The sequence below is a fragment of the Bison bison genome, unplaced genomic scaffold (genome assembly GCF_000754665.1).
Source record: "Bison bison bison isolate TAMUID 2011002044 unplaced genomic scaffold, Bison_UMD1.0 scf7180017864383, whole genome shotgun sequence".
Lineage (NCBI taxonomy): Eukaryota > Metazoa > Chordata > Mammalia > Artiodactyla > Bovidae > Bison > Bison bison.
In genome coordinates this window covers 4502262-4517579 of record NW_011494955.1, presented here as the reverse complement: position 1 = coordinate 4517579, position 15318 = coordinate 4502262, and the positions used below count along the sequence as shown (strand labels likewise).

The 15318-nt window shown below is 39.6% G+C and overlaps 1 protein-coding gene across 1 annotated transcript in view; it reads right to left on the bottom strand.

Moving 5' to 3' along the window:
- Positions 1-5394: 5394 nt before the first annotated feature.
- TMPRSS12 (transmembrane (C-terminal) protease, serine 12) overlaps positions 5395-15318 on the bottom strand; it is a 34494-nt gene continuing 24570 nt past the window's right edge. The window contains exons 4-5 of the mRNA XM_010858074.1: positions 11702-11844; positions 5395-5646 (exon numbers count right to left, since the gene is read on the bottom strand). Of these exons, the coding sequence (XP_010856376.1) occupies positions 5395-5646; positions 11702-11844 (395 nt within the window). The remainder of the gene's footprint in view (positions 5647-11701; positions 11845-15318) is intronic.

Genomic DNA, 15318 nt, shown 5'->3' with positions numbered 1-15318 from the left:
CTGCATATAGGTTTCTCAAGAGGCAGGTCAGGTGGTCCGGTATTTCCATCTCTTTCAGAATTTCCCACAGTTTATTGTGATCCACACAGTCAAAGGCTTTGGCATAGTCAATAAAGCAGAAATACATGTTTTTCTGGAACTCTCTTGCTTTTTCAATGATCCAGCGTATGTTGGCAGTTTGATCTCTGGTTCCTCTGCCTTTTCTAAAACCAGCTTGAACATCAGGAAGTTCACAGTTCACATATTGCTGAAGCCAGCTTGGAGCATTACTTTACTATCATGTGAGATGAGTGCAATTGTGTGGTAGTTCGGGCATTCTTTGGCATTGCCTTTCTTTGGGATTGGAATGAAAACTGCCCTTTTCCAGTCCTGTGGCCACTGCTGAGTTTTCCAAATTTGCTGGCATATTGAGTGCAGCACTTTCACAGCATCATCTTTCAGGATTTGAAACAGCTCAACTGGAATTCCATCACCTCCACTAGCTTTGTTCGTGTGATGCTTCCTAAGACCCACTTGACTTCACATTCCAGGATGTCTGGCTCTAGGTGAATGATCACACCAGTGTGATTATCTGGGTCGTGAAGATATTTTTTGTACAGGGATTCTTTACCAACTGACCCTCCCAAAAAAACAAAATAGAACTACTACCTGGTGGCTTAGTTGCTAAGTCTTGTCCAACTCTTGCAACCCCATGGACTGTAGCCTGCTAGGCTCCTCTGTTCATGGGATTCTCCAGGCAAGAATACTAGAGTGGGTTGCCATTTCTTTCTCCAGAGGATCTTCCTGATCCAGGAACCAAACCCAGGTCTCCTCCATTGCAGGCAGATTCTTTACCGACTGAGCTATGAGAGAAGCCCCTCCTAATGGGAAGGACCAGGAAAAACTGGGTCTTGCTCTGGTGGGCAGAGCCTTGCTCAGTTTTTCTAGTAGTCATGTATGGATGTGAGGGTTGGACTATAAAGAAAGCTGAGTGCCGAAGACTTGATGCTTTTGAACTGTGGTGTTGAAGAAGACTCTTGAAAATCCCTTGGACTGCAAGGAGATCAAAGGGGTCAATCCTAAGTGAAATCAGTCCTGAATACTTATTGAAAGGGCTAATGCTGAAGCTGAAACTCCAGTACTTTGACCACCTGATGTGAAGGACTGACTCCTTAGAAAAGACTCTAATGCTGGGAAAGATTGAAGGCAGGAGGAGAAGGGGATGACATAGAGGATCAGATGGTTGGATGGCATCACCAACTCGATGGACATGAGTTTGAGCAAGCTCTGGAAGTTGTTGATGGACAGGGAGGCCTGGCGTGCTGCAGTCCATGGGGACGCAAAGAGTCAGACATGACTGAGCAACTGAACTGAAGTGGGGTTTTGCTCCCTTCCTGTTGTTTGGCCTGAAGCAACCCAGGCCTGGGGTCTGTGGGCTGTATGGTGAGGTTAATGGTGACCTCCAAGAGGGCTTATGCCTAGGGGGATCTTCCAGGACTGCTGCTGCCAGTATCCCCATCCCTGTGGTGAGCCCGAATGCAGAGGATTCTATAAGATAGTTGACTTGGACTCTATCGCTGTTATGAAAGACAAAAAAGAATATAAAAAAGGACAGAGGAAACTTTTAAATTAAAGGACATTGCAATGTGTGGAATTTGGATTATATACTGGAGTAGGGCAGAGACTATAAAAACATTTTTAAGATAGGAAGATTGGAATATAGACCCTATATTAGATGGTATTAATAAATCATTGTTAAATTTCATTGGTGGGATAATGGTATTGTGATTCTTGTTCTTGGGAGATAATGTGTTGTAGTATTTGCTTTCAGATTGTTAAAAACCAAAAAAAAAAAAAAAAAAAAAGCGTGTGTGTGTGGAGAGAGAAAAAAAGAATGTGCAAACAGGGCAAGAGTTTAATGTTTGGCGAATAAAGGCGGACAGTCGTAGTACTCATCTTTCACCTTTTAGACTGAAAATAGCTGGGATAAAATAATGCTTAAGAAGAGTCTGTAAAAATCCTCCTTGTAAATGAAATAGGCAGAACTTATGGTAGCTGCCTTTGCATAGTACGCCTATGTATGATTTTTTCTCTACTAATTTTCTGTACTTCAGATTTTGATAGCATAATATGAGGATAGACTATTTTGGGAATTGGAAAAATAAATTAAAATTTATAATAGTACACTTTAATTTTTTAATTTTATAAAATATTTTATTTGCTGCGCCACACAGCTTTTGGGATCTTCTAGGGATTGAATCCAGACCACAGCAGTGACAGCACTGAGTCCTAACCACTGAAGCACCAGGGAATTGCCCGATTTTATACAGTTTTTAAATGGCAACCCACTCCAGTACTATTGCCTGGAAAATCCCATGGACGGAGGAGCTTGGTAGGCTGCAGTCCATGGGGTCGCTAAGAGTCAGGCATGACTGAGCGACTTCACTTTCACTTTTCACTTTCACACATTGGAGAAGGAAATGGCAACCCACTCCAGTGTTCTTGCCTGGAGAATCCCAGGGACGGGGGAGCCTGGTGGCCTGCCATCTATGGGGTCGCACAGAGTCGGACTCGAATGAAGAAACTTAGCAGCAGCAGTAGCAGCATACAGTTTTTATTTTATTTTATTTTTATTTTTTATTTTTTTGCTACACAAGAGACGTTTATTAATGTTCTGTTGTATTTACAGCTTTAACATAGCAAACCAGGATGAATTACCACTTGGCAGAAAGCACGTCACTCTACATTTATAACACATTGGTCTCTGCTAACACATTGTAAAAGCAAGTAGTACAGTATGTTAGGGATCATCTCAAAAGTTCCACGCTAATTCTTTCTTTGCTCCCAGTACCTAATCCCCTCTCTACTCCTAGACCCTGGCCTAATCATCAGGAGACAAAAGAAAAAGAAAAAAGGGGGCAGGGATTCCAATCATATAGAAAGTGTCGAGAATTGCAATTTATTAGTCGTTATGCTGCATTTGTCCTTGTCCTTTCTATTTTACACAATGATTGTAAAGGTGTTGTCATTGTGTAAAATAGAAAGCATACAGTTTTTAAAGGTAACTTTCCACTTTCCATTGGGCTTCCCTGGTAGCTCAGAGGGTAAAGCGTCTGCCTACAATGCAGGACACCCGGGTTCGATCCCTGGGCCGGGAAGATCCCCTGGAGAAGGAAATGACAACCCACTCCAGTACTTTTGCCTGGGAAATCCCATGGACTGAGAAGCCTGGTAGGCTACAGTCCACGGGGTCGCAAAGAGTCGGGCACGACTGAGCCACTTCACTTCACTCTGCTTTCCATTACGGAATATTGGCTATATTGTCTATGTTGCACAGTGCATCCTCGAACCTATCTTATACGCAGTAGTCTGTACTTCCCACTCCCCACCTCTATATCGTCCTCACCCCAAACTGGTAACCACTATATCTGTGAGTCTGCTTCTTTTATGTTAAAAATAATATACATTAAAATTTGAGTTTATAAGTAATAACAAGTCCTTCGTTCTAGTAAATTTTTCAGATTTTGAAAGAAATAAGTTATCTATCTGATATATATAATGAAAAGACTGTATGAATCATGTGTGTGCTAAATTGCATCAGTTGTGTCCGACTCTGTGCGACCATGCGGACAGTAGCCTGCCAGGCTCCTCTGTCCATAGGATTCTGCAGGCCAGGCTCCTCTGTCCGTAGGATTCTGCAGGCAAGAATACTGGAGTGGGTTGCCATTTCCTCCTTCAGGAGATCTTCCCAACCCAGGGATCAAACCTGCATCACTTATATCTCCTGCATTGGCAGGTGGGTTCTTTAGCCCTAGTGCTACCTGGGATAATAATAATAGGAACTGAGTACCTTCAGTATATCAAAACTTTGTATAATCAACTTGTTTAATTATCACAACACTGGCGCCAAGTAGGTATCAATAATTGTCCCAACTCTTACAAATACTAAGTTAACAGAATGAAATTTGAAACAAAGTCTGTCTTAGGTTCCAAAATCTATCCTCTAATAGTCTCTTGTGGTGTAGAGAAATGTTATACAACTGAATTCTGGTTGGCTGAAATAAGTGAACTGAACTGGGCAAAAAGATAAGAGGTTGCAGATAATAGATGCTGCCTGATTAGATTGGCAGACCTAAGCAGTAAGTAGGACATACCTTTGAATTGAAAAGCAAGGATTTTCCCTCCAGTGCTGTCAATACATTCAGAAGAGTTTCTTAACATTAATATCCAGGGCTTATCAAGTGAATCTGAATGACAGTCAGGTAGAATAAACAGAAAATGACTAATGTATTATACTGATTGTTATAGAAGCATCACCCACTAATTCCTTATAAGACCTTGTCAATGGATAAACTAGGGTCTCCTTCAAAAAAGAAGAGTCAGTATCCCCTGAATGTTGCTCACATGTCTATAAAAAAATCAGTTTTCTACCCCTTGAACATTAAACTGCTGATGATCCCCAAGGGAATTAATTGATGGAAAACTCATGCTTACTTTCAGTTAAATCCTAAAATTAGGTTTAAGCTAAGCAAAACAAAACAACAAAAATACATGGTTTTAACTGGTTGAATATTAAAAGGAAGGATGAGAAAATAATTACTTCTCCTTTATGCATGAGTTCTCCAGAGTTTAAGGGAGATGTGAGTAGATTCTAATACTGTCTTTTTTGTTTTAATAATTCATATTATAGATTGGTCATCATAAAGTTAATCCCAGGTTGGTATTCTTGCTTTCTGAGCATGCTTCTCAGTCACCTCTCCTCACATTTAATTCAAGGGCCCAAGGAATACAGACTTTTAGCATGGGCTTCAAGAAAATAACGTTCAGAAAGTAGATTATAACATTGCAAAAAAAAAGTCTTAGTATACATTTCTAAATAAGTAAATTATTTGGAGGTGTTTGCACCACAATTCTCTCTTGGCATCGGAAAGGAAGTATTAATATTAAATAGTTCTAATTAGAATTTGAATAATAGGCAGATACTTCTTCAAATATCCTTTGAGAGTCAGAAACAAGATGATAATTCAAAAACTATATATCATACAACCAAATGTTTTTGAATAAAATAAAACCTAACTTAAAAGTTTTGATTAACAAAAACCAACTTTTCTTTTAAGTAACTCTTTATTATTTGACATTTATATACATTAAGTATATAGCTGTTTATACAAATTCTAGGAAGATATTCCAAATGCAAAATTATGATTATAAAGTATAACAAGATACATGAAGGAAGAATGTGATTGAGTGCCAAATTTGTAATCACTTATCTAATATGTCACAGTCCTTTTATTCCAAAAAATGTTCACATGGGAACTCTAAAATGGGCAATTATTTATCAAAAGAATAAATGATTTTCATTATGTAGAACCTGGAAAGGGACACGATGCAAAATAAAGATTCTTCAGAATTTTTTTATGGAGTTGCAAGTAAGACAACAGAACCTAAGGCTATAAGGACCTGTCCAAGTAGAATATTTATATTAAGTATGCCTTTATTGCTTGATTGGTAGAGTTGCTCTGTCAGCCACTTTTGGTTGAAGGATGGTGCACTATAGACACCAGGAAAATTTTTTCGACCACAGCCGTATCCGTAACTGGTAATTCCCATTACAAAATATCGTTTACGTTCTGGTAGGTAGCACATTAATGGTCCACCACTATCACCCTATTAAAAAAGTCCCAAAATAGTATTAGTTACTTCCAGTAGGCTTTAAACAACAATAAATCTGGAATAAATTAATCACACTAATCATATATTTATATAAATATACATTTTTAACTTCTAACTTATAAAGATGCATAGATTTTCAGTTTTATATTCCAACTGAAACAGGTATTCAGTCTGGCCTGTTATTTTTGAGGAACCATATAGCTGGTGGAAAATTTTCCATCTGCATAGTTTTGAACCAAAATACTATAAATCGAATTGTTTGGATTTTTTAGTGTAGTTACTCAGGAGGAATATAATTTAGGAACTGTGCAAAATACTATAAATATTGTCTATTAGAATACTTGTATTAATGCTATGTAGGAATGGTAGAACTAAGATATATAATGGATTCATTTAGGTGTGTGTGTGGTTTGCTAACTAGAGGACAGGAGTGAACACGCATCTTGCAAGACATGGCATCTTTCTGAGTGTTGACATTGACCGGTGCAGGATCATAGGAATAAATAGCTAAGCATGCAATGCAGGAGACTGGGGTTCGATCCCTGAGTCAGAAAGATCCCCTGGAGAAGGGCATGGCAACCCACTCCAGTATCTTGCCTGAAGAATTCCATGGACAGAGGAGCCTGGTGGGTTACAGTTCATGGGATCACAGAGTCAACATGACTGAGAAGCTAACATTTAATGGTATTACAAATGACAAATCTTTGTCATGGTTTATACTCGACTGTTAATACACTGAAACACCATTACTGAAGAGTATTAATCATTCAAAACAATAAGGACACTGAGATAACTGTTTTAATGCTTAAAGTTTAAAGACCATGTTTCTAAGGTGTTTTCAAATTCTCTATATAAGGAAAGCATTAAAAAACTATTTTTTGACAATTAGAATGTTTCATTTATGAATGCAATTAAATTAGATTGAATCCTTCTTTTCAGTAAGATTTTTAAGGAAAAAGATACAGGAAAGATAAACCCTGAATAGCAGAAATCAAAATGAGTAGGAAAAGATCAGAGCATGGGGCACTGTTTGGGAGTGATGTGCTGGTAGATTTAGAAGCAGTGAAGAAAAAAGAGGAATAAAGAAAGATTTAAAAGCCACAAGGGACAAAACAAAAAAACAGATAAATTGGATTTTGTAAAAAAAACAAAAAAAAAAACCACAGATGGGAATTCCCTGGTGGTCCAGTGGTTGAGAATCCACCTGCTGATACAGAGGACATGGGTTGGGTTTGAGCCCTGGTTCTGGAAAATTTCACAGGGTGCAGGGCAACTAAGCCTCTGTGCCACAACTACTGAGCCCCTGCTCTAGAGCCTGATGCTGCAACTACTGAACCCTGCACCCTCTGGAGCTAGTGCTCTGCAACAAGAGAAGCCACTACAATAAGAAGCCTGCAATTAGAGAGTATCCCCCTCTCGCTGCAACCGGAGAAAGCCCATGTGCAGAAAGAAGACCCAGTGCTGCTGCTGCTGCTGCTAAGTCGCTTCAGTCGTGTCCGACTCTGTGCGACCCCATAGATGGCAGCCCACCAGGCTCCCTGTCCCTGGGATTCTCCAGGCAAGAACACTGGAGTGGGTTGCCATTTCCTTCTCCAATGCATGAAAGCTAAAAGTGAAAGTGAAGTCGCTACAGTCGTGTCCGACTCGTAGCGACCCCATGGACTGCAGCCCACCAGGCTCCTCCGTCCATGGGATTTTCCAGGCAAGAGTACTGGAGTGGGATGCCATTGCCTTCTCTGAAAGACCCAGTGCAGCCAAAAACAAAAAGTGAGAAAAATAAAAAAAACACGATGGGACTTCCCTGGTGGTCTAGTGGCTAAGACTCTGTGCTCCCAGATCTGAGACTTCAATTACCACAACTAAAGATCCTGCAGTGAAGGTTGAAGATCCCGAGTGCCACAATTAAGACCTAGCACAGCCAAGTAAATGTTGAAAAAAAAAAAAAAAATCAAAGATGGCCCTTCCCTGGTGGCCCAGTGGTAAAGAATCTGCTTGCCAGTGCAGGAGACACAGGTTGATCCTTAGTCAAGGAAGATCCCACATGCTGTGGAGCAACTAAGCCCATGTACCAGAACTACTGAGCCTGTGCTGTAGATCCTGGGAGCTGCATGTGCTGAGCCCGCGTGCCACACTAGCGAAGTCTGCGTGCCTAGAGCTCTTGCTGTGCAACAAGAGAAGCCACCACGATGGGAAGCCTGCACACCGCAACAAAGAGCAGCTCCTACTCACCACAACTAGAGTACAGCCTGTGTAGCAGTGAAGACCCAGCACAGCCAAAAAGAAATAAAGTTGTTTTTAAAAATCATTAAACAAAACAGAAACAAACCACAGACATAGAAAATAAACTGATGATTACCAGAGGGGAAAGGGATAGAGAGGAATAAATTATTTAGAAGTATGGAATTCACAGATACAAACTACTATACATAAAATAGATAAGCAACAAGGATTTCAGTATCTTGTCATAACAATAATGGAAAATAATCTGGAAAAGTATACACATATAACTGAATCAATTTGCTGTACACCTGAAACTAATACAATATTGAAAATCAATTGTATTTCTATTTAAAAAAAGATAGACAATAATAAGTGCTGACAAGGATGTGGAGAAATTAGAAACCAAATAATCACAATGGTGTGATCACTCACCTAGAGCCAGACATCCTGGAATGCGAAGTCAAGTGGGCCTTAAGAAGCATCACTAGGAACAAAGCTAGTGGAGGTGATAGAATTCCAGTTGAGCTATTTCAAACCCTGAAAGATGATGCTGTGAAAGTGCTGCACTCAATATGCCAGCAAATTTGGAAAATTCAGTCAGTGGCCACAGGACTGGAAAAGGTCAGTTTTCATTCCAGTCCCAAAAAAGGCAATGCCAAAGAATGCTCAAACTACCGCACAATTGCACTCATCTCACACGCTAGTAAAGTAATGCTCAAAATTCTCCAAGCCAGGCTTCAACAGTACATGAACTGTGAACTTCCAGATGTTCAATCTGGTTTTAGAAAAGGCAGAGGAACCAGAGATCAAATTGCCATTTGTTGGATCATCAAAAAACCAAGAGAGTTCCAGAAAAACATTTGTTTCTGCTTTATTGACTATGCCAAAGCCTTTGACTGTGTGGATCACAATAAACTGTGGAAAATTCTGAAAGAGATGGGAATACCAGACCACCTGATCTGCCTCTTGAGAAATTTGTATGCAGGTCAGGAAACAACAGTTAGAACTAGACATGGAACAACAAACTGGTTCCAAATAGGAAAAGGAGTATGTCAAGGCTATATACTGTCACTCTGCTTATTTAACTTATATGCAGAGTACATCATGAGAAACGCTGGGCTGGAAGAAACACAAGCTGGAATCAAGATTGCCGGGAGAAATATCAATAACCTCAGATATGCAGATGACACTACCCTTATGGCAAAAAGTGAAGAAGAACTAAAGAGCCTCTTGATGAAAGTGAGAGAGGAGAGTGAAAATGTTGGCTTAAAGCTCAACATGCAGAAAACGAAGATCACGGCATCTGATCCCATCACTTCATGGGAAATAGATGGGGACCCAGTGGAAACAGTGGCTGACTTTATTTTTTTGGGCTCCAAAATCACTGCAGATGGTAATTGCAGCCATGAAATTAAAAGATGCTTACTCCTTGTAAGGAAAGTTATGACCAACCTAGACAGCATATTCAAAAGCAGAGACATTACTTCGCCAACAAAGGTCCATCAAGTCAAAGCTATGGTTTTTCCTGTGGTCATGTATGGGTGTGAGAGTTGGACTATAAAGAAAGCTGAGTGCTGGAGAATTGCTGCTTTTGAACTGTGGTGTTGGAGAAGACTCTTGAGAGTCCCTTGGACTGCAAGGAGCTCTAGTCAGTCCATCCTAAAGGAAATCAGTCTTGAATATTCATTGGAAGGACTGATGCTGAAGCTGAAACTCCAATACTTTGGCCACCTGATGCAAAGAGCTGACTCATTTGAAAAGACCCTGATGCTGGGAAAGACTGAAGGCAGGAGGAGAAGGGGATTACAGAGGATGAGATGGTTGGATGGCATCACCAACTCAACGGACATGAGTTTGAGTAAACTCCAGGAGTTGGTGATGGACAGGGAGGTCTGGCATGCTGCAGTCCATGGGGTCTCAAAGAGTCAGACACAACTGAGCGACTGAACTGAACTGATACATTGCTGAGATGTCCAAAAGGCACATGAAAAGATGCTCAACATCACTAATTATCAATATTAGAGAAATGCCAATCAAAACTACAATGAAGTATCATCTCACACCAGTCACAATGGCCATCGTCAGAAAATCTACAAACAGTAAATACTGGAGAAGGTGTGGAGAAAAGGGAACTCTTCTACACTGTTAGTGGGAGTGTAAATTGGTATAGCTGCTGTGGAGAACAGTATGCTGCTGCTGCTGCTAAGTCACTTCAGTCGTGTCCGTCTCTGTGCGACCCCATAGACGGCAGCCCACCAGGCTCCCCCGTTCCTGGGATTCTCCAGGCAAGAACACTGGAGTGGGTTGCCATTTCCTTCTCCAGGAGAACAGTATAGAGGTTCCTTTAAAAACTGAAACTATAACTACCATATGACTCAGCAATCCCACTCCTGGGCATATACCCAGAGAAAACTATATTTCAAAAAGATTACATGTACTGCAACATTCATTGCATCACTGTTTACAATAGCCTGGACACAGAAACAACCTAAGTGTTCATCAACAGACGAATGGATAAAGAATATGTGATACACATATACAATGGAGTATTACTCAGCCATTAAAAAAGTGATGCTATTTGCAGCAACATGGATGAACCTAGAGACTGTCATACTGAGTGAAATAAGTCAGACACAGACAAATATATGATATTGCTTATATGTGAAATCTAAAAAAAAGGAGTACAAATGAACTTGGTTACAAAATAGAATTAGAGTCACAGATGTAGAAAACAAACTCATGGTTAATAGGGGATCAGAGGGGAGGGGTAAATTGGGAGATTGGGATTAACATATACCCACGACTAGATTTAAAGCAGATAACTAAAGAACCTGCTGTATAGCACAGGGAACTCTACTTAATGTTCTGTAATGACCTATATGAGGAAAGAACCTTAAAAAAGTGAATATATGTGTGTGTATGTGTGTGTGTGTGTGTGTGTATAACTGATTCACTTTGCTCTATACCTGAAACTAACACAACATTGCAAATCAACTATATTCCAATAAAAAACAGAAGAAGTCTCATATTGTTGCACAAGAATGTAAAATGGTGTAGGCACTTTGGAATACAGTTTGACAGTTCTTTAAAATGTTAAGAATTGACTCAGCAGTTCCACTCCTATGTAGAATTTCCAAGAGAAAGAAAAACATACTTACACATAAAAACATGTACACAAATATTTATAGCCATGTTATTTGTAATAGCCAAAAAAGCAGAAATAGCTTAAATATCTATCTACAAATGGATGGATGAATAAAATGTGACATATCCAAACCATGGTATATTATTTGGCAATAAAATGAATAAGGTATTAATACATGCTATAATGGAGACAAACCTTGAAAACATTATGCTAAGTAAAAGAACCTAGTCACAAAAGACCACAAATTGAATGATCCTGTTCATAGGAAATTTCCAGAATAGGCAAATCTCTACAGGCTAATGGTTGCCTTAATGGGAAGAGTTTTTTTTTTTTTTGAGGGGGGTGACAAAAGTGTTCTAAAAATTAGATTATGGTAATGGTTCACTACTCTAAATATAAAACCCCCCACTTTTAAATGGGTGAATTAAAAATTATAAATTGTACCACCTTTAAAAAGGTGGTAATGAAAAAAAAAAGATTCAAGGCAAATATCTCTTAAGGTTGATCATGATTGTAGAAACCAAGGAATCAGGCAAGCATGATGATTTGGATTGTTGGAATACTTAAAAAGGAGAAAAATAATTTAGACTTGAGAATTAAGACTTCACCAGAAAGTGATCAAAGACTTGTTCAGTTGCTTTCTGTCTTTAGAAAATATTGCTAATGAAAATTATTTGGTCTTACCCTGCAAGAATCAAAAATTCCATCTTCATCACCTGCACAAATTGAAGTGTTAGGAACTATACCCCCATAGCTCCTCTCAGAATTACAGAAACTTCGAGAAATATAATGCACTTCTGCTTCATGTAACTCTTTGGTAACATTACCTATTAACAACAACAACAACAAAAAAATACCAGTTAAATTATTTTGGAGAGCAGACATTTTGATAGCAATATGAAATGTTCATGTTCAACAGGTTTTCTTTCCATAGTGACTGATTGAACAATTATGTAAAATTGTATCCAGATATGTATGCATGTATGAATGCCTGGAGATACGGTGAAAGAAAGTCTACCAAGTCTTAACGATAGTCATCTCTAGATAGTAGGAATTTCAGGTTACTTTTTTTTTAATGTTTGCTCTCTTGTGTTTCTTGGAGGTCTCACAGAAGGATCTGTAGTGTTGCAAAATAAAACTATAAAAATTATCAAGGGCTAAAGAAGTAAATGGGGTCACAAAGAGTCGGACACGACTGAGTAACTGAACTGAACTGAAAGAGGTAAATGCTGAGGTCAGTCTTATGTTGTAAGTTGTGAATAATTTTAATTAAATTTTCTAATGATGCCATCTTGCAAAATGTTGAACATGAAAATAAAGCAGATTTCTAATTCATGTGCTCCCATAACTTCTATGCTTATTCTTGAACATAAAGTGGTTCTTTGCTACAGAAAAGATAGGAAGATACAAGATAACACTTCAGATTATTCTAAGATTTATCCACAGAAAAGCTACTGTAACAGCAGCATCTGATACCATCAGACTGTCTCAGAATTGCAGTTATCACATGTGGAAGCTGAATATTTTATGTGCACCACATTCTTCCTTGGCTTTTCAAGTAATAGACATTTTACCCTTTACTGCAAGTGGGAAAATGACCAAACTGTTCCATTCACAGAATTCCATTCTCCTGGAATTAGTCTACAGGTGACTATATTTGGTATAAGCCTGCTGCTGCTGCTGCTGCTAAGTCACTTCAACCATGTCCGACTCTGTGTGACCCCATAGACAGCAGCCCACCAGGCCCCCCTGTCCCTGGGATTCTCCAGGCAAGAACACTGGAGTGGGTTGCCATTTCCTTCTCCAATGCATGAAACTGAAAAGTGAAAGTGAAGTTGCTCAGTTGTGTCCAACTCTTCGAGACCCCATGGACTGCAGCCTACCAGGCTCCTCTGCCCATGGGATTTTCCAGGCAAGAGTACTGGAATGGGTTGCCATTGCCTTCTCCGTTGGTATAAGCCTAGTCAATTGGAATACTTATCCAGCTTTTTTAACTGGAGCTGCCAGAGAATAGGAGAAGGGAATGGCACCCCACTCCAGTACTCTTGCCTGGAAAATCCCATGGATGGAGGAGCCTGGAAGGCTGCAGTCCATGGGGTTGCTGAGGGTCAGGCACGACTGAGTGACTTCATTTTCACTTTTCACTTTCATGCATTGGAGAAGGAAATGGCAACTCACTCTAGTGTTCTTGCCTGGAGAATCCCAGGGACGGGGAGCCTGGTGGGCTGCTGTCTATGGGGTTGCACAGAGTAGGACATGCCTGAAGTGACTTAGAAGCACCAGCAACCAGAGAAGAATCTGTTTCACCCTAGTCACATGATTAGCTATTAATATAAGTTCAAATCAGCCTGCAGCCATAGTTCCACACTTATGAGGACAGGCAGCCTGAGAAAGTAAAGTCAACATGGATAGAGAATAAGAAAAGGAAATAAAAATAAAGTATATCTAATGACATCCAAATTCCTGGATCAGTGCTTCCTAGAGGAAAGACGCATTTCTACCCTTGGTTTTCAAATAATTAAAGTAATACTGGCTGTATATAAAAGAGTATATGTAACACAGATGTTAACCAGATATAATAATGGAATGAACATCTGTAAACCTACTACCTGATTTATGAACAATACTAACCCAGTGTGATATTGGTGTAGGGTTATTCAAAATAACTAGAGATTTTTGAAGTGAATAGGAGAAAGAGAGCCCAGAAATAGATGCCTGTGTTTTCTGTTCTGTTCCACTGGTTACTTAGAATATTCTTGCACAAATACTATACTGATCAATTACAAACACCCTCTTCCAACAACACAAGAGAAGACTTTACACATGGACACCACCGGATGGTAAATACCGAAATCAGATTGATTATATTCTTTGCACAAAGATGGAGAAACTCTATATATATAGTCAGCAAAAACAAGACCGGGAGCTGACTGCGGCTCAGATCACAAACTCCTTATTGCCAAATTCAGACTTATATTGAAGAAAGTAGGGAAAACCACTAGACTATTCAGGTATGACCTAAATCAGATCCCTTATGATTATACACTAGAAGTGACAAACAGATTCAGGGATTAGATCTGATAGACAGAGTGCCTGAAGAACTATGGATGGAGATTCTTGACATTGTACAGGAGGCAGTGATCAAGACCATCCCCAATAAAAAGAAATGCAAGAAGGCAAAATGGTTGTCTGAGGAGGCCTTACAAATAGCTGAGAAAAGAAGAGAAACAAAAAACAAAGGAGAAAAGGAAAGATATACCCATTTGAATGCAGAGTTCCAAAGAGGAGAGATAAGAAAACCTTCCTCAGTGATCAATGCAAAGAAATAGAGGAAAACAATAGAATGGGAAAGACTAGAGATCTCTTCAAGAAAATTAGAGATACCAAGGGAACATTTCATGCAAAGATGGGCACAATAAAGGACAGAAATGGTATGGACCTAACAGAAGCAGATAAGAAGAGGTGGCAAGATTACACAGAAGAACTATACAAAAAAGATCTTCATGACCCAGATAACCATGATGTTGTGATCACTCACTTAGAGCCAGACATCTTGGAATGTGAAGTCAACTGGGCCTTAGGAAGCATCACTAGGAACAAAGCTAGTGGAGGTGATGGAATTCCCACTGAGCTATTTCAAACCCTAAAAGATGATGCTGTGAAAGTGCTGCACTCAATATGTCAGCAAATTTGGAAAACTCACCAGTGGCCACAGGACTGGAAAAGGTCAGTTTTCAAAATACCAAAGTGCTCAAACTACCATAGAATTGCACTCATCTCACACACTAGGAAAGTAATGTTCAAAATTCTCAAGCCAGGCTTCAACAGTACGTGAACCGTGAACTTCCAGATGTTCAAGCTGGATTTAGAAAAGGCAGAGGAACCAGAGATCAAATTGCCAACATCCACTGGATCATCGAAAAAGCAAGAGAGTTCCAGAAAAACATCTCCTTCTGCTTTACTGACTATGCCAAAGCCTTTGACTGTGTGAATCACAACAAACTGTGGAAAATTCTGAAAGAGATGGGAATACCAGACCACCTGATCTGCCTCTTGAGAAATCTGAATACAGTTCAGGAAGCAACTGTTAGAACTAGACATGGAACAACAGACTGGTTCCATATCGGGAAAGGCTGTATATTGTCACCCTGCTTATTTGACTTATATGCAGAGTACATCATGAGAAATGCTGGGCTGGAGGAAGCACAAGCTGGAATCAAGACTGCTGGGAGAAATACCAATAACCTCAGATATGCAGATAACACCACCCTTATGGCAGAAAGTGAAGAAGAACTAAAGCT